This window comes from Rhinatrema bivittatum, chromosome 4, assembly GCF_901001135.1.
Source record: "Rhinatrema bivittatum chromosome 4, aRhiBiv1.1, whole genome shotgun sequence".
NCBI lineage: Eukaryota > Metazoa > Chordata > Amphibia > Gymnophiona > Rhinatrematidae > Rhinatrema > Rhinatrema bivittatum.
Window position 1 is genome coordinate 472,597,937 of NC_042618.1, and position 24,816 is coordinate 472,622,752.

The 24,816-nt window shown below is 48.9% G+C and overlaps 1 protein-coding gene across 4 annotated transcripts in view; it reads right to left on the minus strand.

Moving 5' to 3' along the window:
• LOC115089199 (non-muscle caldesmon-like) overlaps positions 1-24,816 on the minus strand; it is a 64,243-nt gene that overhangs the window by 28,767 nt on the left and 10,660 nt on the right. For 3 of the 4 annotated variants that reach the window (XR_003856026.1, XR_003856025.1, XM_029597249.1), the window contains exons 2-5: positions 20,481-20,627; positions 11,823-12,990; positions 10,729-10,812; positions 4,295-4,452 (exon numbers count right to left, since the gene is read on the minus strand). Coding sequence is in view for 2 of the 4 variants with exons in the window: in XM_029597249.1 (XP_029453109.1) it covers positions 4,295-4,452; positions 10,729-10,812; positions 11,823-12,990; positions 20,481-20,627 (1,557 nt within the window). In the remaining 2 variants the exon portion in view is untranslated. The remainder of the gene's footprint in view (positions 1-4,294; positions 4,453-10,728; positions 10,813-11,822; positions 12,991-20,480; positions 20,628-24,816) is intronic. The other variant, XM_029597250.1, reaches the window with a different exon arrangement.

A 24,816-nucleotide genomic window follows, 5' to 3' on the forward strand; every position in this document is an offset into this window, starting at 1 on the left:
CTGCATTTTTTTTTTAAAGTACTGGCCTGGATTCAGTAAGCTGCGATTTATTTGCAGGGGTGAGGCCCCACTCTCGTGGCAGGGGGTTTCCAGCAATCGTGGTCCCCCCTCTCCTGAAAAAAAAATACTGCAGCTCTATTGCCGCATGGTCTGCGAGGCAAAACAGAGTGGCCTGGCCCTTTTAACGTGTGAGGGCCAACAAACGGGGCCACCACTGCCTTAAGGGGCCCGGCTAGCTAAAAAAAAAAACCAAAAGTGGCAAAAAGTGTATGAAAGTGTCCAGGGGTCAAACACGAGTCCCCGCTCCTCGTTCTGGGGCCACCACTCAAGGTATAAAAACAGATGGTCGTATTCGCGTGACAACGGCGCCCCTCCCCAACCCAGTCGACAGCGATAAAATAAAGACCGTAGATGGTGCTATACAAGTAATTAAGATATCATTTTTGCAGTGCTGGATTGCATCTGTGTTCATAGGTTAAATGTGATCTGTCCCAGTAAGAACATCAGGACCTGTTAATATCTCATAGGCACATGCAGCTTCCAGATTTTCAATTCGGTTCTTTTTTTTGTGTGTGTGTCAGGGGTTTTTTTTGTTGCTAGATTTGGTTCATTTAATATTTTTTTTTTGTTTGGTTTGTTTGCCAAAACAAAAAAAAAAACAAAACAAAACAAAAAAAAAGCTAAGAAAAATCCCCCAAAACCAAAAAACCCGAACCACTTAAAAAAAATGTAAAATAAACAGGCCTCAGGCAGCCATGGCTGGGTTGTCCCAGGTCAAAATATGGCCTGGGCCCGATGCTGAAGCCTAGGCCCAGCTTTGAGGCCCAGAATAGACAGTTAGTCCCAGTTTTGATGCCTGACCCTGAGACCCAGCCATGAGGCCTGGGTCCTGCTGCTGAGGTCTGGTCTCGTTGCCGAAGCCTAGGCCTGGTGCCGGGATACAGACTTAAATCTGGTCTTGGCACCGAGGTCAGGCTCTGGGTGCCAATGCCTAGCATGGAGGTCTGGTCCCAGTGCTGAGGCCTAGGCTGGCACAGAGGCCTAGGCACAAGCCTTCCAGTGTCTTTTTTTTTGTTCAGTTGCTTCAAAAATGGGATATGTTCACTTGGAAGAGGTGGCCAAAGTGACATCCGTGCGGCTCTTTCCTCCAGAGTGGATGCTGCCGTTCTGATGTACAGCCTCGGCATCGGGCACTGGTGCCGGGCCTAGGTCTTAGCGACAGGACCAGGCCTCAGGGCTGGGCCCCAGAACTGGGCCTAAGGCCTTGACCATTAAAAATAAATGCACATCTCTAATATGTTGCATTAGGCATGATCTGAGCTGATGAGCAATGATTTGGACTAATACCGAGCCTGGTAGATATTATTTGGAACAGTTTTGGTGTTAGGTTTATGCATTGAAGCCAGCTTATCCAGGACAAGCTGATTCAGTTTTTCCCCACTGCAGGCATCATAATATAGTCTTAGCTTTTATGCTGGGGGTCATAACCAGAACTCGATCAGCCTGTTCAGGTTGACCTGGGTGAGGCAGCAATCATATTTAAACATAAGGAGGTCAATATTAAGCGGTGTGGAGAGCGGAGAAGTTTTCCAGCTAAAGAGACTTGTGCAGGACATTCAGCGGAGCGCTGCTGATTACATTCGCTACCAAATATACATGGTCATTTATGAAATAGCGTTAGGGCCTTATCACGGGTGTTAGAGCCCTAACACCCGTGATAAATAACGCATCGCGAGATACGTACGCAAAGTTTAAAATTTTTCCCAAATGGGAGGGCGTTAGGGCATAGTAAATTAAAGTGAGGGGTGCTTAGCACTGTGTGCAATACCGTAGCGCACGTTATCGTGGGTTTTAGCGCCAGAAATAGCTACACCTTTTTTCCTGGGATAATTAATCTGTGCGATGTGCCTGAAATGGAAGGCGAAGGGGAGACAGAGAGAGACTCAGGGGAGGCACGCACACTCTCAACCTAGTTTGATGCACTCTCTGCCTAGCTGCTATCAAGCTAGGTCGAGAGTTCATTGCACAAATCTCTCCACCTTGTGCACCTTTCCTCCCTCCAAATCACATCAAATCTTCACTGAAGGGCACTGTGCTGCTCATACCTGATTGTGCATGTAAAACTGCCCCCCCCAAAAAAAAAAACTAGGCCACCACCAAAACCTCAACTCCTATAGTGGTATAAATAGTTAACATATGACAGCGTTATAGTCTCTCTCTCGGAGCAGCCCAAAATGTGGACAAGCCTGTCTGGGCACTTCTCAGCACTTGTGGCGTTGTAGTATCTCAAAAATGTTATGGTATCTCAAAAATTACCATGTCCCTCTTTTTTTTTTTTTTTTATAAATCACGGGTGCTATTCTTGCGAAATGTATAGCTAAATGATAAATCTAGATCCTAGTCGGATACAAGTTCTAATGAGCTGGATAAACTTATCTGGCTAACTTTAGAACTGTTCTGCAGCAGGACTAGACAGCTAGATAACTTATCTGACTAACTCAAATATCAGCTTCCCGGCTAGGCGAACTCCTGCTCAGAACACCCCTGCAATGCTTCTGTCTTACCCGGTTAACTTTTATCTGGCTAAACTCTTAAGCGGGGTAGGGACATTTAAAATCTGCCGTCGCCCGGCTAAGTATCAAACTTACAGGCTCATTTTCCAAGGTGCCACAGCCCATTATCGCGGCGGTCAAATTAAAATTAGGGTAAGGGGTGTGGCTAGGGAGGAGTTTGGGAGGGGGTTTAGGGAAATAGGGTGGTGGCACTGCTGCCAGCGATAATGTTTTGGACGTTATTGCCGGAAATAGCGCCACCTTTTAGCGTGGCTGCACCACGGCAGACGAAACCGCAGCACCGTGATGCAGCCGGCTGCACACTAGCGCCCCTCCTCCCTTTACCGCGGCAGCTCATCATTCCGCAGGGGACGATGAATCTAGCCCTTAGCTGGACAAACTGTCTGAATATTGACCTGAAGGCTTATTACTGTATTTATATAGCGCTCTGTTCCAAAAACAAAACCCCTTGTGCACGATGAGCGCTACTGACAACCGCTCTGATGTCATGACACAACGGTACAGCATTTCTGCTCACTGCAACACCCTTGGAATTGGACAGCGATGGTGTCTGCATGAGTCTTTTCCACAATAAAGATGGGTAATAAAACTAACGAAAAACTAGGAAGGGTAACTTTTAGACCAGCGCGTGGCGGCACGCTGACGCTCAACCAGGGACGCACGCAAGTTATAAACTGGCCTGGAAGGGCATCCATCTACACCTCATTTTAAACAGGTGCACAAAACCCGCCTCTACCACCGAAGTCAGGGGAGTTTAAAAGGGGTGCGCACCCAAGCCATTACCAGTTTGCTCAGTTAACTAGGCCTCCAAACCCCCTTGGCTGAATAACTTACACTCCCCCCCCCCCCCCAGTTACCCCAGACTTTAAAAAACTAGCCACACCTGAAGGGTTTTAATTGTTTTAAACTTACACCTTGTCCAAGCAGAAGCAAACTTACGCGGCTCTGGACCTGGGAGCGTCCCCGGGCGCTTAAATATAAACACGCACATTCCCCGCACCGAACCACCCACACCCCGCCCAAACCATGCTCCTTTTGAATGTAAGTGAGACGCGTGCGCACGGAAGATAAGCGCTTATCTGGGCGGTTTTTAAAATACGGTGGGTATGCGCCAGCCTGACTGGCTTTTGGGCACGTGCTGGGCTTTTAGAATTCTCCTTTAAGCCTGAACCAGATTAGCTCTGTACGGTTCACCCACCGCAAGAGGAAAGCTCCATGTAACCCAAATCTTTGCACGCAGCTCATCATAATGCTGACACAATAAAATCCTTGCACAGGATTAATCCAGCTAGAGAGAGCATCAGCAGGACAAGCGGAGTATATAATTAGTCACTGTGTGCAAACCTGCTTCATGTGCATCCTGAAAGAGAGACGTGTCCCGCCAAGCAGCCTTGTGCTAGAACTGAGCTTCCCAATCCCGTCCTGGTGACCCCCAATCCTGTCGGCTTTCATGGAATATGCATGAGATACATTTGCAGGCGCCAGGTCTCCGACGTGTGAGCGCTCATCTCATGAGAATTCTTGCTGCATCTCCCAAGAAGCTGGCAGGATCTGGGAGGTCACCAGGAGAGGTTGGGGTAGCACCCCCCCGTGCTAGAACGAACCTCTTTCACCAGTTCCCCAGGTGAAACACCTTGACTGATCCCACTGTGGGATGTCCGTTCACTTGCATTTTACAAGAACACATTTCAGGTTAAGCTACAATTGGTTTTAAAATTTACCTCCAAGACTTTTCTTGATGTTTAAGCTTGTGAGCAGCAAATCCATGAACGCTCTCCCCATTTTGGGCTTTCGTCTCTGGAAATCCCTTCTTGCGATCCCAGCTAGGCTTAACATCATCTTTGGGTGCCTTCTCTTTACCACCCTTCTCATCTCTTATCTGCACAGCGCAAAAGATGAAGCACAAGACAAGACAAAATGAATGCACTATCCCAGGAATAGGACCAGGGCACTGGAAGGTTTCCTTTCAAAGAAAAAAAACAAATTCAGGGGGACCTGGTTTAAAAAACAAACCCAAAGCTGCTGATGAATATGCATGAGATACCTGTGCATGCACTACCTGCCACGCATGCAGATTCATTTCATGCATATTCCAAGTCCCTTGGACTCTCCGTCCACCTCCACTCTCTAGGCAGGATTCCAAGCTGGCTCCACTCCTGGTTTTACCTCACTACGTCCGTGGAGCCGCAGAAAGGCAGGATTACAAGTCCACAGAGGAGACGGGTGCTACTGCTAGGAGGTAAAACCAGGATGGACTCATGTTGTGTGGATGACATGGAGCCAACTGGCACCTCTAGTTCTGGAGGAGAAGTTAGAGCAGCTTGCAGACAGCCCAAGGTTTCAATGCTGACAGTGGGTTGACAGAGGTTTTACAGTCCCTTCTCTCACGGTTGGGAGTGAGCCACAAAGGCCTGTACGATGCATATCCCAAGTGCAGAAGCCAGAGAGCGGCACTGCTTCTCACTTATTACCTGATGTTAAATTCAAAAGGAACTGCTCAAATACATAACAACTGAATACCGCAGGCTGAAATAATTATACTGAAAATAAATATGAAAAGTTTTGAGTATCTTTTTCTTATCACACTGCTCTCCAGGTTTCAGTCCCTGCTTCCTTTTTTTTTCTGGTAATCCTCTCTCTCGTCACTTTACTTTCTTCTTCCTAACCACTTCCTCTAGGCTGGTCTCCTCCCTCCCTCCCAGCTCAGACAGGAAGGCGGCACTGGTGGAGAGGAGAGCCGGAGGAAGGGGCCGCATGCACTGCTAGTGGCCCCGCGACCGCCTGCCAGCGCACTGGCTCCTCTAAGCCTGGCAGGAGGACGGAGGAAAGGCTGGCAGCCCAGGAGTCTCCTGCAAGATCTGGGAAACACTGAAACCTAAATCCAGGCTGTTACTCTCCTGGAAGAGAAAGCCAGTGCATAAAAGGTGCACCTTTCGGTTCCTAGCTGCATCCACTCTTCCACGTCCCTCCGCACTGCACAAAGAAAATCACACGGATTGGTCAGGATGTGTTTTGATGCTGTCCAAATAATATCAGCTACTTATAAGATGAAAGCTGAACAAAAATCACAGCCTCACATTTCTATTCCATTTTTTTTTTTCTGTGCAGGAACTGAATTACATATTTTATTTAAGCGATTCTATCAGCAAAATGAGGAGATCTGAGACTGAAGAAGCAGAGCAGCTCTCTTCCACAGTAGCTTATCTCTACAGGGATGCACTCGGCCACCAATGTTGTGTGCCAACAGTTCAGCTGCCAGAAATGCCTTCCTGTAAACTGGACAGCCAGCCTGCAAAGACACAGGCTGGGATCTCTGTTCTGCAGAGCAAGTGGAATATCAGCGGGGATTTCGCCATTTCCGTGGCTCAGGAACTCTGCAGAACTGCCTAAGAGCAGAGTGAATTCCTCTGAAGGCCGCCCATCACAGAGCGCACCGTGGGATGTCCGTTCACTTGCACTCATTGAGCGTCTTCCCCAACCCACATCGGTGGCTCAGGAACTCTGCAGAACTGCCTAAGAGCAGAGTGAATTCCTCTGAAGGCTGCCCATCACAGAGCGCACTGTGGGATGTCCGTTCACTTGCATTCATTCAGCGCCTTCCCCAACCCACATCGGTGGCTCAGGAACTCTGCAGAACTGCCTAAGAGCAGAGTGAATTCCTCTGAAGGCCGCCCATCACAGAGCGCACCGTGGGATGTCCGTTCACTTGCACTCATGGAGCGTCTTCCCCAAACCACATCAGATGCCCAAAGCAGCGCACAAAGTTGTAGAATTGCAATACGTAAATCAAATGAAGTTTAGCAGCAACTCCCAAATGCAGGCTGACAGGCCGTGCTGGAAATCGAGGGACCCTGGTTTTCAGTTTTTATTGTATTTTTGCCAGGAATGTATCCCTGTTGATTATAACAAGAACAAAAATGATTTTTAGCTGGAAAAATGATGAGTTGTCTTTATTTATTTATACTGTATTCCGCCTTTAAGACACTTCGAAGCGGATTAAATTTCTCTTGTCATAAACACTGATATATTCTCAAGAAAAATAAAATAAAAACTGAAAAGGAAGGTCTAGGCTCCAATGAAAGATCTGGAGGAGATTTGAGGGGTGGAGTGGGGCTCATGGGGAGAGCGGAGTTTGACTCGGGTATCGGGAAGCTTTGTCCTCATTTACCCACAGCAGTAGAAAACAAGCGAGGAAGACGACGGGACAGGCTCGTGGGCCATTCTGCCGTTATCTGCTGTCATTTCACCAGCAGTTAAGCGCATCTATACTCTCCCTCCAAAAATGATCCCCTCCTAAACCCTCTGTAACATCTGGCCGGCTGCGGGTCAGTGCCATGACCGGCTGCACTCACCCAGGACACTGACACACTTCTTCACAACTCCCTGGCTGCCATCTGCTGCCGTCCTCCTTAGGCACGCACACGCGTAACCCCAGCTCATGAATCCTCATTCATCACCTCTTGATGATGTCAGGCCCCACAAGGCCCTTTAAACACCATCTGGATCCCTGGATCTTTGCCTCAGCCGCAGGTCCCCCTGCCTATCCCGCAGTGCGCGATGCTCCGTGTGCTCTGCCTCATCCCCGTGTCTCCTGTCTTCTTCCAGCCCTGCTCTTTTGTCCACCTTACCCTACTCCTGCCAGCCTAGTCTGCACCTTGTCTGTCCTGGTCCTTGTCTGCACGCGCAGTTCTCTGACCGAGTTCCAGTTCTGACCTCTGCTTTGGATTCGGACCTTGCTACTGGATCGCCTCCTGCCCTGAACCCCGAACACTGCTTGATCTCCGCCTGCCCTCACCACTACTGGATCTTGACACTGCTTATCATCTGCCTGCCCCAACCTCGGCCGGAACTCAACCTCCGCCCGTTCACGGCCTGCTACCAGATCCTGCCTGACCGCTCTCTACCTGACCCTTGCCTAAGCCCTGCCGGCCCCTAGGACTCAAGGGCTCAACCTGCAGGGAGAAAGAGGTGGTATAGATGAAGGCAGACCTCGACCCGGTTGGAGTGCATTCACATGCTGTCAGCGTGGGCCTGGTGGCTTCATCTGCCAGGCTGCGTCAACCATGCCACAGCCAAGGGATCACACTCCGTTATACTCCTCCGTGTTGTTCTTGTGAAAAAAAAGAAACTCAGCTCCCTAGGACAACCCGCACAGGCTCCTTCTCGTCAGGTCTGTGCCCACTCACAAATCCTTTAGCAGAATTCAGGCTGTTCGCTCCGAAGGAAATCCCATGGCAGTGACAAGGCCGCGTCCTAACGTTTTACACACTTTTTCACAGAGAAATAAACTAGATCAAGCACATCCCTGCTGGAGACCCCCTGAGCTGAGCGGGCAGCTCCCTCCACCGAGCAAGGAGGGAAGTCCTTCCTCTGTATTGTCCTGGTGCTGGTTTCGCTTGGTTTCGGAGTACTTTGCATGGTCTTGGTCAGGTTTCCGAGCTATAGGCGAGACAGTCTGCCTTGGTGCCTCCCGTATTGAATTCAGAGATGAGAAGCATAATCTCTCAAACCGTGAATCCTCACTGTACCGATCACTGTGGGGCACTGGAATAACTGCACCCTAACGAATAACTGTAGTGCGGCACTGTGCGGATCATTTTTTGTGCAGCCAATTCTCCGTAATCCTGCGTCACAGCTCAGCAGGAAGATGCGACGCAAAGATTAATGGTCTCCATCGCAGAGAACCCATTTACAAAGTTCTCCGCGTTGGACACGTCTTCAGGCAGTTCACTCCTCTGACAGTCTTCTGTATCGCTGAAATCTCACATGGAGTTGATTTATTGCCCTCCACAGACCATGCCTGGTTCACAGCTTACGGCCTCCTTTGAACCAACTAGATTTCATCTCTGGAGCACCGTGCAGATGGAGCTCGGATTTCTCATCGCCCACAAACAGCGGTACAGACTCGGTGACATAGCGGATGATGGCTGATAAGCAACAACCGGCCCGTCCACTCTGCCCGGTTGTTCCCATCTCCGCTGCTCTAGCTAAGGAGATCTCCTAGCTGTCAACTGCACCATGCCTGACCGCCTGCAGGATAGCGCTCCTTACCCAAGTCACTTTTTGTTGACCTGGTACATGAGCATACAGACTCCCATGCTTACACTAACAGCCAGGTCCCCCGCTGAATATCCCCATCAAAATCGACTCTTAGCTGGATAAGCTATACCGGGCTAAGTTAGACCTGCTCTAGAGCAGGATCAGTATAAACAGTGCTACTTATCTGGATGTCAACTGATAATTAGCACCGCTCTGATCCGCCCACTGCCCACCCACTAGATATCTGGCAAACTATTTAGCAGGATAAGTGATTTATCCGGCTAAGTGGCGGCCACTGAACATAGTCTGATATTCAGTGGCCACCACTTAGCCAGATAAGTCGCTTCTTACGTGCCTAGCGATGAAAGTCAGGATGCATGACCTTTACCCAACCTCTCAGCCTTGTTCTTACCACTGCTCTCTACATCCGTGACAGTACAACCCACAACTGCATTACTTACCTTATAGGGAAACCCTGCCATCAGCGTCTGTTTTTACCATTAGAAATGCAATGCAGAAAATTTTGTAGAATTTCACAAGAAGGCTTTTCAGTCTGAAGGTTGGACGGTTAGATTGGCATTTTGATTGAGTCAAATGATTAGTGAAATCAGATACTGTAAGTGGCAAGATGAACTTTAGAGGGAGGGGCCCATTTTCCAAGGTCTGGGCATCTTTTATGCAAGTAAAAGTGGGGAGTTAACCCGCCTCAGTCAGCCAGACCTGGGTAAGTGGATTTTTGGCAGCCAGAAAAAAAAATGCATGTAATTTTGGTCACATTAAAAAAAAAGAAGCATTCGGGGTCCTTTCGGAGGTGTGTTTTTAATCTACTCGCATATTTCGTGTGATCAAGAATCAGGGATCCAAAGAATCCAAAAAATATCTAAGGAAATTTATGCATGTAACTTTTCCTGGATATGCAGTGCCACGTATGCGCACAAGTCTCCCGCTGAGTATACTCGGATAAAGTTACTCGCGTACATACTCTCCCACTGATTATACTCTGATAAAGTTACACGTGTACACACTCCCCGCTGAGCATACTCGGATAAAGTTACTCGCGTACATACTCCCCGCTGAGTATACTCGGATAAAGTTACTCGCGTACATACTCTCCCACTGATTATACTCGGATAAAGTTACACGCGTACACACTCCCGCTGAGCATACTCTGATAAAGTTACAAGCATACACACTCCCCGCTGAGTATACTCGGATAAAGTTACACGCATACACACTCCCGCTGAGTATACTCGGATAAAGTTACACGCGTACATACTCCCCGCTGAGTATACTCGAATAAAGTTACTCGCGTACACTCTCCCGCCGAGTATACTCGGGATAAAGTTACACACGTACATACTCCCGCTGAGTATACTCGGATAAAGTTACTCGCGTACACACTCCCCGCTGAGTATACTCGGATAAAGTTACACGCGTACACACTCCCGCTGAGTATACTCGGATAAAGTTACACGCGTACATACTCCCCGCTGAGTATACTCGAATAAAGTTACTCGCGTACATACTCCCGCTGAGTATACTCGAATAAAGTTACTCGCGTACATACTCCCGCTGAGTATACTCTGGATAAAGTTACTCGTGTACATACTCCCATTGAGTATATTCTGGATAAAGTTACATGCATACATACTCCCACTGAATATACCCAAATAAAGTTACTCACGTATATACACCTGCCAAATATACTCGGATAAAATTACACACTGAACTTTATCTGGGCAAAAATCAGGAATATGACTTTTTCTAAGCAGACGTGCACATAACCTTTCAACTGGAGAGCGCTCGCCCCCTGAACACCTCCACTCATGCCCCTTTATGTCTGAATAAAAGTTGAGCATTTGGCAGGAGGAAATACTGAAAGCTCATTTTTTGTGTGTGTAACTTCAAAATTTATATCTGGACAGTTAGGAGCCCCTATTGAAAGTTTACCCCAAAGAACCTTCATACGTCCTTATTAATAAGGTAGTAACAGGAGAGCTCAAAGCACCTTGAAAAAAATCAAGAAAGGCTTATTAGTTGTTACACGCAGGAGAAAATGAATGCCTTGCCCCTTGTGCCACTGCTACGTGTCCTTCCCTGGCTGAGAGATAATTACCTCCTCTCTCTTGAGGGCTAGATGGGTTTTCTCCTCTTGCACCTTTTCCTTTTTGGAACCCGCTTTGGCATCCTTGTCTTCTCCCTTTCCGTTTTTAAAAGGACAACGTCAATCTAAGGCGCTGGCCCCGGGCGCGCGCCATGCAGGCTGCGAGGAAGACGCGGGCCGGCCATGCTGGCAGCCTGCATGGCCGGCCCAAGTGATAGGGCTGTATCTTTTGTTTCTAGTGTGCCGTGGGCACTTTTCATAGCTTCTGCCAAATTTGCGTGTCTTTTCTGTGTCTGCGTTTTATCCTCCGTTTGCTGTAACTTTTCTGCTGCTGAACTGCTAACCCTCTGTGGTACAGAAGATTAACTTTTTGTTCCGGACAGCTTTGCATGGAATTCCATTCCTTTATTATTATTTTAAAGATATGTGCTCCTTTTTCAATTAGGCCTTCTAGATTTTGACCTGGAGGGTTTATTCCTAACAAATCGGCCATAACAAAATTACAGCCCTACTCATATCTATCAGTGCTGCTAGTTTTGGTTTTTTTTTGTGTGTTTACTTGCTATTAAGTGCTGCTGTGCTGTTCGGTTAATCACCCAGGTGCAGCTGTGCTGTTCACCGACACACAATCGCTACTGTGCTGTTTGCAATCAGTCATCCAGGTGCTGCTGTGCTGTTCACCAAACTCCAGGATGCTGCAGTGCTCACTACGCATCTCACTGAGCATTCATGCTCTGCCACAAGGCTAATTCTTTGTGAGCTACACACTTTAACTCCTTGTATGCCGTGGAGCAGAAGACCCAATCCCTTGTGCCCGTTTCTAAATAACTTTGCGATATAAAAACCAAGGCAGTTACCTATGCAGGGCTCTAAACGTGCAAAGATGTTGACCTAGAAGGATGCGGGACGTAAGAGCGGCTCTTTTGCAATGCCATGCCAATAGAATTTAGCAAGCAGAAGCCAGCCCTTCAGCAAAAAGAAATAAACGTTTAGCAGAACAACATGCAAGAAGAGAGAGTGAGTGAATTGCAGTCCAAAATTTGAATGCATTACATTTCCAGCAAAACCCAGGTGCCTGTGACTCGGTGCGGGAGGCTTTACTGTACCTGCTTCCTTAAGAAGGTTGGCTGGCCTCTATCCTCTTGGGCTTTCTTCTCTTTTACCTGTTTGTCTTCTACCTTCTTTTCTTTTTTTTCTTCTGTCTTTATTTTTTCCTCTTTCTTTTTCGCTTCTAACTTAGCCTTTTCTTCAGCTGCTCTTTTCTCTTCTGCTTTTCTCCTTTCCCTCTCTTCTGCCGCTTTTTTCTCTTCTGCTTTTTTCCTTTCCCTCTCTTCTGCCGCTTTTTTCTCTTCTGCTTTTTTCCTTTCCTTTTCTTCTGCTGCTCTTTTCTCTTCTGCTTTTTTTCTTTCCTTCTCTTCTGCTGCTTTTTTCTCCTCTGCCTTAATCTTTTCCCGTTCCCTCTCTTCTGCTGCTCTTCTCTCTGCCTCAATCCTTTCCTTTTCTCTCTGTTCTGCTGCTCTCTTCTCCTCTGCCTCAATCCTCTCCCGTTCCCTCTGCTCTGCTGCTCTTTTCTCTTCTGCCTCAATCCTTTCCCGTTCCCTCTCTTCTGCCGCTCTCTTCTCTTCTGCCTCGATCCTTTCCCGTTCCCTCTCTTCTGCCACTCTCTTCTCCTCTGCCTCGATCTTTTCCCGTTCCCTCTCTTCTGCTGCTCTCCTCTCTTCAGCCTCAATCCTTTCCCGTTCCCTCTCTTCTGCCGCTATCCTTTCCCGTTCCTTCTCTCCTTCCTTCTCCTCTGCCTCATCGTTCTTCTCTTTATTTACTTCGATCATCACCTCTTGCTGTAAGTTGAGACTTTTTATTTCCAGTGTCATTTCTACCTGATTTTCCTCGCCGATTGTTGGTTCTGCCTTTTCCTCTTCCTTGGCATCATAAATGTCTTCCTTCTTCTCCTCTTCTTGCCTCCAATCATTTTTCTGGGATGACTTGGTCACAGTTTCAGTCTCCTCAAATTCATATTGGCTTCGGCGGGTAACTGCCTTCTCATCTTTCACTGCAGTCTCGTTTTCTTCTATCTCGTTATTCTGGCTTCTCTTGGGTAATGATAAAGTCTCATCTGTTATTGTCGGGTCTAATTCTCTTTGGCGTTCTAAGGCTTCCTGTAGACGTCTTTGGCGTCTTTCCTCCCTTTTTGCCAGTCTATCCAACAAAGCAGCTTCCTCATCTGCTGAGCCTTCAATAGTTTTGCTTGTAGTTTGGGTAACCTCTTCTGTCACACTATATAAACATGAAAAAAAAAAAGACAGCAGAGTTGCTTACCTGTATCAGGTGTTCTCATAGAAGAGCAGGAAGTCAGTCCTCACACATGGGTGTCATCATCAGATAGAGCCCAGCACGGAAAACTTATTTCAAAGTTTCTAGAAACTCTGACTAGCACACTGAGCATGCCCAGCATGCCACTATCCATGCATCCACGCGGGGTCCCCCTTCAGTCTCGTAACAGAGAATTACAAAAAAATAAAACAATAAAAGGAGAAGAAACCCATCTCTGTGAGGTGGCGGGTGGGTTTCCTGAAGACTAACCTCCTGCTGGCCTCTGAGAACACCAGTTACAGGTAAGCAACTCTGCTTTCTCCTAGGACAAATAGGATGGTAGTCCTCACAATGGGTGAATCCCTAGCTGTAGGCTGTTCCCAAATACAAACCAGATCAACATGCACCCAACCAGGTGCCAATGGGCACAACAGAGGGCATCATCCTGAACCTGAAAAAAGGGCCCTAGGCAGGAAGAGTTGGGTTCTACAGCTGAAAGAGATTCTGGAGGACAGACTGGCTGAAGCTGCTATTGTGTCGGCCATCCCTGTCCAAACAGTAGAGAGCAGTTAAAGTGTGGAGGGAACTCCACGTCACCGCCTTGCAGGTCTCAGACACGGGGACCATCCCAGGTGGGCCACCGAAGCCACCATGAGCCTTAACATGGCCCCCAAGCTCCAGTCCCGCTTGCACATAGCAGAAGGAAATGCAATCCGCCAGCCAGTTAGTCAAGGTTTGCTTGGCAACCGCAACTCCCAGGTAGAAGGCCACGGCTCTCTTGCAATCCAAGCTGTGCAGTGCCCATCCGCCCTAGTGCAAATTAGGCCTGGGGGAAAAAGGTGGGCAGGACGATTGACTGGTTCAGATGGAACTCCGTCACCAACTTAGGCAGGAACTTAGGTTGTATACGGAGAACCATCCTATCACGAAAGAACTTCGTGTATGGTGGGTACGTCACCAATGCCTGAAGCTCATTGACCCTGTGTACCGAAGTGACTGCGACCAAAAACATGACCTTCAGATCACAGGTGCGCAGTGGCTCGAAAGGATCCTTCATGAGTTGAGCCAACACCACATTAAGGTCTCAGGATACAGCAGGAGGACGCAGAGGAGGCTTTAAATGAAGCAGAGCTCACATAAAGTGCCCCACTATGGATTGCACAGAGATGGGCAAACCATCAACTTCCTGATGGTAGGTACCGATGGCACTCGGGTATACCTTGATGGTTTTTAAGCTAGCAGCCGACAGGTGCAGCAAATAGTCAAGCAGTTTCTGTGTATAGCAGGAGAACGGATCCAACCCGTGACTCTCACACCACAACGCAAACCTCCTCCACTTCAGGCCATAAGATTTCCTGGTGGAAGGCTTCCTGGAGGCTATCAGGACCCAAGACATCATATGACAGGGCAAGGGGCCGCAAGATTAGCCTCTCAACATCCAGGCCATTAGGGACAATGGCCTGAGGTTGGGATGGCACAGCCTGCCCTGATCTTGAGTGACAAGGTTGGGGGAAGTCCCCAGACTGATCGGGTCCCTGATAGAAAGATCCTGCAGGAGCGGGAACCAAATCTGCCTCGGCCAATGAGGGGCTATGAGGATCATGGTCCCCACTGTCTTGCTGGAGCTTCAGGAGAGTCTTCATCACCAGAGGAAGCGGAGGATATGCGTACAGGAGGCCTCTGACCCAATGGCTAGTTTCCTGTCCCCCCTGTACAGGGAGCAGAACTGTTTCACCTTGCTTTTGCAGGGGGAGGCGAAGAGATCCATGTCTGGGGTTCCACAGAGGCAGAAGATCTGGTCCGACGTCACCAGATTCAGGGACCACTCGTGGGGTTCGTAAGGCCCACTGAGGTGGTCCGCCAGCACATTCTCCATCCCCGCAAGGTACATGCCTTGGAGCAGCAAGCCCTGAGACCAAGTCCATGACCAAATCTGAACTGCTTCCTGACACAGGAGGAACAATCCTGTACCTCCTTGTTTGTTGATGTACCACATTGCCACCTGGTTGTCGGTCTGGATCAAGACCGCCTTGTTGGACAAGTGATCCTAGTATGCCCAAAGTGAAAATGAATCGCTCAAAGCTCCAAGAATTTGATTTGGCACTGAACTTCCTGAGCAGACCACAGGACCTGCGAGGCCCTCCACATGGGCACCCCACCCCAGGATCGACGCATCCATGGTGAGTACAATCTGGGAAGGGGGAGACTAGAAAGAAACCCCCTGTTCCAAATTGGGCAGGCTCTCCCACCGAGACAAGGAGGTCTGGAGAGGCGGAGTAACACGGATGCGCATGTGAAGGTTCTGGGTAGCTTCCTGCCACTGGGACCACAGATTCCACTGAGCCCTGTGCATACGCAAGCAAGCAGCAAGCCAAAGGTATAACATGGACAATGGCCACCATGTGACCCAGAAGGCAAAGCATGATGCGGGCGGAAACCAGCCAGCTCCGGCAAACCAGATTCGCAAGGGATGCCAATGCAAGCACCTGATCGCAGGGGAGATAGTCTCTGGCCTGAGCCATGTCCAGCCAGGTGCCGATGAAGCTCAACTGCAGCGAAGGGGTCAGATGGGACTTCGGGTAGTTGATGACAAACCAAAGGGCTCCTGACCAGCCAGTTGTCCAAGTAGGGGAACATCTGCACCCCTAGATGGCGGAGGTGCGCTCCCACCACTGCCAGGTACTTGGTGAAGATACGGGGGGGCCGAGGCTAGGCCGAACGGCAACACCCTGTATTGAAAATGCCTCTTGCGCATGACAAACTGAAGGTACTTCTTGTGGCTGGGGAAGATTTTGATGTGGGTGTCCTTGGGAACAAGGGAGCAAAGCCATTCCCCTCCTTGCAGGAGGGGAATCAGGGTGCCCAGAGAGACCATTCAGAATAGGGCGGAGTCCCCTTGTTCATTTTGGAATCAGGAAATAGCAAGAATAGAACCCCCTCCCCTGCTGCCCCAATGGGACAGGTTTGACTGCTCCAGCTGTTATGAGGGCGGAAAGCTCTGTCAAGAGGATTTCCTGATGTGAGGATTGACCCCAAGAGGGGCATGAGGGAGTGTCCATGGGAACACCTAGAAAGTTGAGTCAATACCCTCTACGAACGATGGAAAGGACCCACTAGTCTGAGGTGACACAGGGCAAGTGGTCCACAAAGAACCGCAGCCAGCCTCTGACCAGAGGGTCTGGCTTCGAGGGTATGGCCGATTGGCTTATGCCCTCTTGCAGCCAGTCAAAACCCTGTAGCGGGGCTCAGCAGGGGTGAGCCCAGTTGCGAGGATTTCCTGGCAGAGGACGGTGGGTCCAATGTACTGGCCGACAGTTGCTGGAGGGGCTCATGGTGATCCTTCAATTGACTTCTGACACCACGGGAATGACGAGATACTGAGCAGATCGATGTTGGAAAGCGGCGGTGAACAAGTTTGTTGATTAGTGAAAAAGCTAGCATTTGTTGATGCAGATTTGGAGTTTCTGTCCAGAAAAGTTTAAGACTTTTGTCGGTGGTTCGGTTGACTATTGGAACACACAGTGAACGGCCACATTTATTTATTTATTTATTTATTTTTAATTTTTATATACCGGAATTCCTGTATGCAATACAAATCATTCCGGTTTACAAGTAACGAAAAGGTTGCCCTGGTCTGGGAGGTTAGACCGGGGTTTTGTACATAGAACATTGAACAATAACAATAACAATCAACACACCTCAACACACATCAACACACATCAACACACCGGAAATGTTTGGATGTATCAGCATGTAGTTTGGTCCGGACGAGGGGTGCCCAACATTAGAAAAAGGTGGATATGATATCTACTTCATTAAGAACGATGTACGAGTGAAATTGTGAAATACAGCAAGAATCCCCTGAGGAAGCCCAAATAGGGGTGAAACGAGGTGCCTTGTTGGGGTGACTGGCGCTAAAATAATTATTGAAAAGAACTTAAGGTGGAGGTGTTTCATGTTAAAATAATGATTGAAAAGAACCAGGGTGACTGATATATCTCAGCAGGAGAATGACTAACAATGTTCAATTGTAACTTTGAAGTATTACAGTATATCATTGGATGTAGATATTAAGGGCATTAGGATATTTTTATGGGGTATATGGTTTTAAGATGAATGAATGGTGTATGCATGTGAATGTGTGATATTAGGGGGTTAGGGTTGGAGTTGCATTATTGGATCTGGTCCGGACCGGGCATATTTAAAATTGTGTATGTGTGGTGAGGAATATAGTGGTTGATATATATGCACTGTTGAATATGGTGTTATCATCAGAAATATGTGTGTATCACAATGTAAAACATGTATTTAATTGTTATAAAATGTAATTTAATAACATGTTCATGTGAGATGTATAATAAAGGATATAAAGATTCTTGAATTGAGACAGATACTGAAAATTCATGGTTATATTTCTTGGGATTCCCTAAATGTGTTGGATTGTATATTATTGAGGGGATCTAGCAAGTGCCCCATAGTGATTGTGCCAGATCCTTCAATTGAGCCATAGCACCTTTGACTATCACCGAAAAGGTTCTCGCCAGCGCACGGGAGGTCCATGAGCTTCTCCTTGACCTCCAGCCAGAGATCCAAAGCTTGGAGCCAGGTCATCCTGCGGGCACAATGCCAGCCGCTGCCATCCTAACAGATGTGTCGAAGACGTTGTAGATGGAGCACACCTTGGGCTTGCCACATTCCAAGCCTTGCTGGACAAGAGCCATAAACGCGTCCTATTGCTGCTGAGGCAGACGCTCGTTCAACTCCTGGACTTATTTCCAGAGGTTCCCAGAATACTACGTTACATATAACTGGTAGGAAGCAATATGGGCAATCAGCATGGAGCCCTGGAATACTGTCCTGCCCAGGGCATCTAGCGCTCTATGCTCTCGGGCCGGAGGAGCGGAGGCATAGGTACGGAAACACTTGGTCTTCTTGAACGTAGACTTATGTGGGAGTTGGTACCTCTCAAACCCCTAGGCCTGCTGCATCAGATAGACCTCGTCCGCCTTCCTGTTTATCGGAGAAACAGAGATGGGGTGTTCCCAAATTCTAAGGAGTAGTGTTTTGAAGATGTCATGAATGGGAACAGCTACCACTTCCTTAGGGGTATCAATGAACTGGGAAACTGGAACGGAATAGTTTCTGCCATGGCCCAGACAAATCCTGCAAAGGTTAAGAGTCTTCAGGCTGGGACCGGCACCGCTCCCCTGGAGGAGGCGGGTCTGAGGGAAAATATCCCTGGAATCATCAGATGAGGGCTCTGAGGTATCTTCTTCACTGAGATCACCCAGAGAAACCAGTGGACGACCCCTGCCCTGGCCCTTCAGTTTGGGCACAGAGGGCACCGTAGATACTGAGGCCCCTGGAACTGGATTAGGGAATGCCAGTCGTGGAACCAAGGGCCTCGGTGGTGCTGCGGGCTGCACCAGGCCCTCCATCTCGGAGGAACCCCCAATGGGACGGAGGAGGCAATGGTAGCTGCGGGGGCATCGATGGACCTCTGGGTACCGGCAGCGGCTGCATAGGGAGGATTCCAAGAAGGACATCGAGGCACTCCAGCAGCAGTGCCAGTAGAAGTACTGATGAGGCCAGCAGCTCGATGCCCTGAAGAGCTCAGATCACCGCCAATTACACCCTACTATCCAACTCATCTTGGACAGAATGGACAGAGGAGGGAGGAGGCATCACCAGATCTCCCTCCGAGCCCCGAGGGAGATCAGAGCCTGGCACCGGCATTGATGGGGAAAGCCTGGGACTCCCAGGTTCGATGGAGGTCAATGCCCTCCTCTCCATGGGGGTCGCTTCAGGGTCATTACAGCTGGTGCCAGTGCCGACCTGAGCCCTGTGCCATGCAAAGATGGTGACCAGTGACGATGCTTTTGTGACTTCCCCTGGTGCCGAGGAGGATGGAGACGATTCCAACGTCCCGGAGCTTGAAGTCACCGATGACAGCTGATCTTCCGCCCCTGTCTCCAGAGGGGGCGTCAACAGCAAGGGCTCGGTGTCCATCAGTTCCCCGCGGCCTCTTGGAGTCGACGCTCCTGATGCTGAGTTGAAGGCTCAGATTTTTTGCAACCGAAGCGGTTTTCCATCTTGTCTGACCGGGTGCTTCAGCCTTTGCGGGTCATCTGGTCGCAAAAACAACACCCCCCCCCCCCCCCCCCGGACATCATGCGATGCCCCCAGGCAGAGGGTACAAACATCATGCAGGTCCGTGATGGAGGCACCGGTGAAAACCCATAGCAAAAAGTACCAGTCGAGCGGTCGCTGCCCAGCAGACACCGAAAGCAAGACACAGCGGGAATCGACCGCAAAGAAGGGAAATAAAGCTTACTGCGCCTACCAGGCAGGGAGAAAGGGGACCCCAGCGCAGACAAGAGATTTTGAAAAAGAAAACACTGCGAAGAAGCAGAGCCTCACAACCGTGAGACGATGCTCCGTGGAAAAGAAGAGGCTGAAGGGGGACCGTTGCGTAAAGTTTTCCGTGCCGGGCTGCATCTGATGTCGTCACTTGTGGGGACTAACATCCTGCTGTCATAGGAGAATGCAAGTTAATCAAAGACCAGGCACACAGAGGAGCTCCAGTACAACATTCTGATGAAATAATATTCCATGGAGCGTTTAGCACACGGGATTGGGAAACTGACAAATCTGTAAGTGTCACAGGCTCTAAACAGTTCAAATACCAGTCCTCCAGGTGCATGCAAACCTCATTTGAAGGACAGTTAGTTGAGGCATACCCCATATCTGAGTTGATCACATCTCACTTACAGGCCGATACAGTACAGCACTGTTAGCCCGCGTTTGGATGCGCATTTTCAACGTGCTAGCTTTACCCCTTATTCAGTAAGGGGTCAAAAACGCGCATCCAACCCCCCCCCGAAACTAATAGCGCTCGCAACATGCAAATACATGTTGATGGCCCTATTAGTTATTCCTGCGCGATTCAGTAAGTAAAATGTGCAGCCAAGCCGCACATTTTACTTTCAGAAATTAGCGCCTACCCAAAGGTAGGCGCTAATTTCTTCAGGCACCGGGAAAGTGCACAGAAAAGCAATAAAAACTGCTTTTCTGTGCACCCTCCGACTTAATATCATGGCGATATTAAGTCGGAAGTCCCAAAAGTAAAAAATAATTGAAAAAATTAAAAATTTAAAAATCAGCCCACGGCTTGAAAACCGGACGCTCAATTTTGCTGGCGTCCGATTTCCAAACCTGTGGCTGTCAGCGGGCTCGAGGACCGACGCCAGCAAAATTTAGTGTCCGCTGTCAAACTCTCTGACAGCCGGTGCTCCTGTCAAAAAAGAGGTGCTAGGGACGCGCTAGAGAACCTAGCGCCTTTTTTTTTTACCGCGGGCCCTCATTTAAATATTGAATCGCACGCACAGGAGAGTGGCCTGTGCGCGTGCCGGGAGAGCGGGCGCTTGCCATTTTATGAGGGCTGAGAGATTTACCTGTTTTGGGCATTAACTTCTGCTTTCTCCGTGACGGGGCCTTCCCCGTCTTCCTCCCTCTGTAAGCGCAGCCTCTCCTGCCGAGCCCGGCGACGGCGCTCTCTGGCGGCTTCTTCCTCATCATCATCATTTCTCTCGCAGGATATTCTGCAACACAGACGTTTAAGACAAAAAAAAAACCATCAACCCTAGAGCTGCTAGACAGACCCTGGAGAAGCAGGTCTTGCTTCTCAGTACCTAGGTTTTAGGGGAGTTCCTGCCCCAAGAGCTGACCTGCTTGGGAGGGCACTTGTTACTGCTGCTGAAAGTGACTGAGATTTATTTCTCTGCGATTCTTGGGCTTCGTGCTGCTGTTGATGCCCTCACCTTTGGTGGAGTGTATCATTGTTTGGGACTTTGTTCCTGCCATCGGTGCCAATAAAGAACTTTTATTTTGAACAATGAGCTGATGAGCAGAAGAGGCCCCTCTTCTCCACCCCTGAGGGAACCCTGGGAGGTCATGGGGCCTGCCCTTGGCCATGAGCCTCTCTGTGAGCCTGTGGCCAGGACCCGGGTGGGGGCAGAGGCTACCATCTAATTTGAATGTAAGCGTGCTTTTCTTCCCTACCCCAGCGTTCACAGGATATGGGGCCCAGGTTTCCTGCTGCCTTCACGCTGTTGAATTTGTCACAGAGGCCACCCTCTCATCCCACTGTCTGAGTAAACTAATCATCTCCCTTTTTTTCCAAGAAATCAAACTCTACGATCATAACAGGCACAAAGAAAGCCGGCTTGTCTGACATTGCTGCCTGAATGTTCCACCACTACCTTAAACTCAACATGGCCAAGACCGAGCTCCATGTCCTTCTCCCCAAGCCCACCTTTCTCATGCTGATGGTCCCCTCAGCCCGTAACCTTGGGAGTCATCTTCCACTTCTGTTTAAAACCTATCTAAACCCCATCTTTTTGAGGCTGCTTTTAAATCTTAAGCCTGATTGTCTGCCTTCTAGTTTTAACCACTGTCTGTTGACCTGTATGTTTGTGTTAGACTGTGTTTGAACAACACTAGATACCTCAAGTAGCGCTATAGAAATGTTAATTAGCGAGGCAGACTAGTTCAGGCTCTCCCCGATGATTCAGAGCCCAGGGCTACCCCTTGTATGAACTTCAGTTCTCTTCTTACTTTATCTTTACAATTTGAAGCAGGGATTATGAGAGAGAACGGCGCCAGCAAACTCATCTTATCACACAGGAGAACGCCTAATGAAAGGCGCAGAAAGGCCAAAATATTTCCAAGTACATTAAAGTTACTACTTTACAAATGATCAGCACAGAGTGCCCGAGCCGTAAGCTCCAAGCAAGGAATGAAAGCAGCATGAACCAGGAAAGCATGGTCTTAAAGACAGATCTGATGGACGGCAATGGGACCGATCGGAAAACCCCCGAACGCGAGGCCTCGTTGTTGCCACAGACACAGAATGGGAGAGAACCCTTCGTAAATCAGGACCTGGGCTTGTGCAAGTTGCCAAATCGGTAATGGCTTACAGTTTTATTTAGATAAATTTACTTACTGAACAGTACTTTTTTTTTTTTACGTTAATTGCTACCGGAGCAAACTACTTGGCATTAGACAATCAGGAGGAGGTTCTGCTCGTCTTTCCTATAAGCATGCAAGTATTATTTGGAGAACAAAAAGAACTCAGTGGGAAATGCAGCAGTCAGAAGAGTATTCACAGTCACACTCGTAGCTATCTGTAGGCAGCATTATGTTCTGATTTACCGCAGGGTTACACCAAAAGCTTTCTGCATTTGCCACTGAAGGAGTGAGAGTGAAAGGTCTCCATTTTTCCCCACGTGATCAACATGTGGTATTGGGGTGGATTCCGAGGTAGGCACCTACTGTACTACAAGGGAGCATATTTTATCCCACTCTGCAGCCAATGACTCTGGTCACAACGTACAGTGGTGCCCCCTGGATCAGCCACTAGATGGCCCTAGCTCCCTGCTTAGAACCCTTACAGCCCCCTCCAACCTGCAGGGCTGGGATCGGTTGCCCGATCCTACGCAGTGAAGCCATTTTAACATCCCGTGTAGTCATTCTGCTTTAACAACGAGCAGAGAGGATACAGGGAGAGATTTTTGCCGGATCCCCGTTTGGGACTCCTGTGGAGGTGCTGAAGACCTGGGAGCCTCGCTCTGCTCCCTAGGTGAGCCGAGCACCACTGGCAGGACCACAGCGTGAGATTTCTGATGGCCAGGATGTATCCTGATTTTTTTCCAGAAGGGATGACTACCAAAACCTGGCACCCTTTCGAGAAGGCTCCCTTCGTCCACAAAGGACAAGAGCTGTGATCCCTAATCTATTCCATAGACGGGGCAAGCACCAGCGACCGTTTTGTGGGGAGGTTTTTGACCCACCCCTCCCCCCACAAGGGCCCCTGAGCTGGCCTAGCCTGGTTCCCACGTTATACAGACCTTTCCTGCAAGAAGCCGCCAGTGCCAACATAGGGAAAGGAGGATCCAATCGAATCTCCACCTTACGGGACCAGGACAGGCTGGGTGACCGTGAATAAACTGTCGAGAGGGGGCCCCTCCAACAGGATTCCCATTCTGCCTGCTGTGAAAGTTTTGCGAGCTTTACCCCAGTTACCTGAGATACAGGACACTGCCCCAGCAGAGAAAAAAGCACCTTTCTCCTCCAGCAGTCAGCCTTACATTCATCTTTATGAAAAAATGGGCTTTTCTTTAAATGCTAAAGAGTCAGTAAACATTTAATCGAACACCCAGAGCCTTGTTCTTCCTGCTTTGCCCCCAAAATCTCACCCCTTGGGGTACGGCAGCTAACGGCACATGCAGAAAGGAACGGACCACAGGCGAGAGCTTCCCCCACCAAAAGGGAATGGGAGGGGTGCTGGCTGGATACCAGCCCCCAAAGCTCTAACTCCAGGCAAGTTTTGAAAAGAATTTAGAAAATGTGTTTAAATTTTGATTTACCTGAAAAAAGTCAGGCTGGCCAAGAGTGAGTGGCCGAGACCCCTGGCATCACCCTGAGCCACGGCAGATGTAGGGTCCCCAACCCTCTGCTCTGCAGCCTCGATTACCAGGGGGGATGGTCCCACCAGGACCTGACAACCCCCCCTGGGAGGCGAGACGCTGTGCACTACTTGCCTTCTGATGCAGAAATCTTCTTTTTCTTTTTTTTTTTAAATTTAAAGGAACCCTGACCAAGATCCCCTAACAAACCAAAAAGCAGTACTAAGCTATGGAGACCAAACTACCCCTAAAACTTAGCAGCACCGAGAGACACTAGGCTTTGCACCTCCACCATCTGCTGGAGACAGAAGAATACTGGCAGACACTAGGTGGCACCTCAGGGGTATAGGACAGAGTCCGCGAAGTCTTCTTCTGTCTCCATCTGCTGGTGGGGAGGCAAAACCCAGCTGTCCTGGACTGATCCGGGTACGTACAGGGAAAAGGAGTTACATTCAAGTTCTGTTGTCCCTTTCCCCTTCAGAACCACTGCTGGGTGACACAGAGATATCTCTGAAAGTAATCTTGTACAGTCTATTGCAAACAAAGGTGTCTGCCGCCAGGACATCGGTAACGAGAGGATCACTATGTGTCTCCTGTGGAGGTGGCAGTATTTCTTCATATTTTAATCAGAAATCTTCAAACAGCAAATTAAATCATTCGTCTAGTGCATGTGACAACTGGTAAATGATTTAACAATATTTTCTCACATTCTGTTAACACCACCAAGGGATATTTTGAGTCTGGTGGCAGGTGGTGGGCGACCTCTTGGGGTATCTCTCCAGCCCTGATTCTCTGTATAAATTTCTATGCGTGTGCACAGCATTGGCCATCAGCATTTACCAAAGGCAAAAGCAGACACACAACACGAACAGGGTCCAAGAAGCCAACGTCAAGCGGCACAGTAGTCAGAACAGGAAGCATGGGGGTGAGGGGCGGGCACAGAACTCTCAGGCTTTGATGTCATTGATTAAAGGCGTAACGTGAAGAATAAATAAATGCCCTGAAGTCGCCAAAGATACTTTCTCTGCCAGTACCTCTTTATCAAGGACACCTTGGGTTCTTGCAAAGAAGCTCTCTCATGCTGATGGCGATAACGTACAGATTTGTCCTGGACGAGCTTGCTGCATCCCATGTCTAGAAGGCAGGTCCGTATTTACCAGTCAGAAGCCCCGAAGAACAGGGGTGAGGTGGGGGATACACCTCCAAGGATGTGGGGAGCCATCGCAGGCTTCCTGGCTCCATGTCGTAAGAAACAAGCCAACCCAGTCCTATGGTATGCATGGGCTCAGCCATGAGCCTTCACCTACAGCTCCCCGGAGTCCCA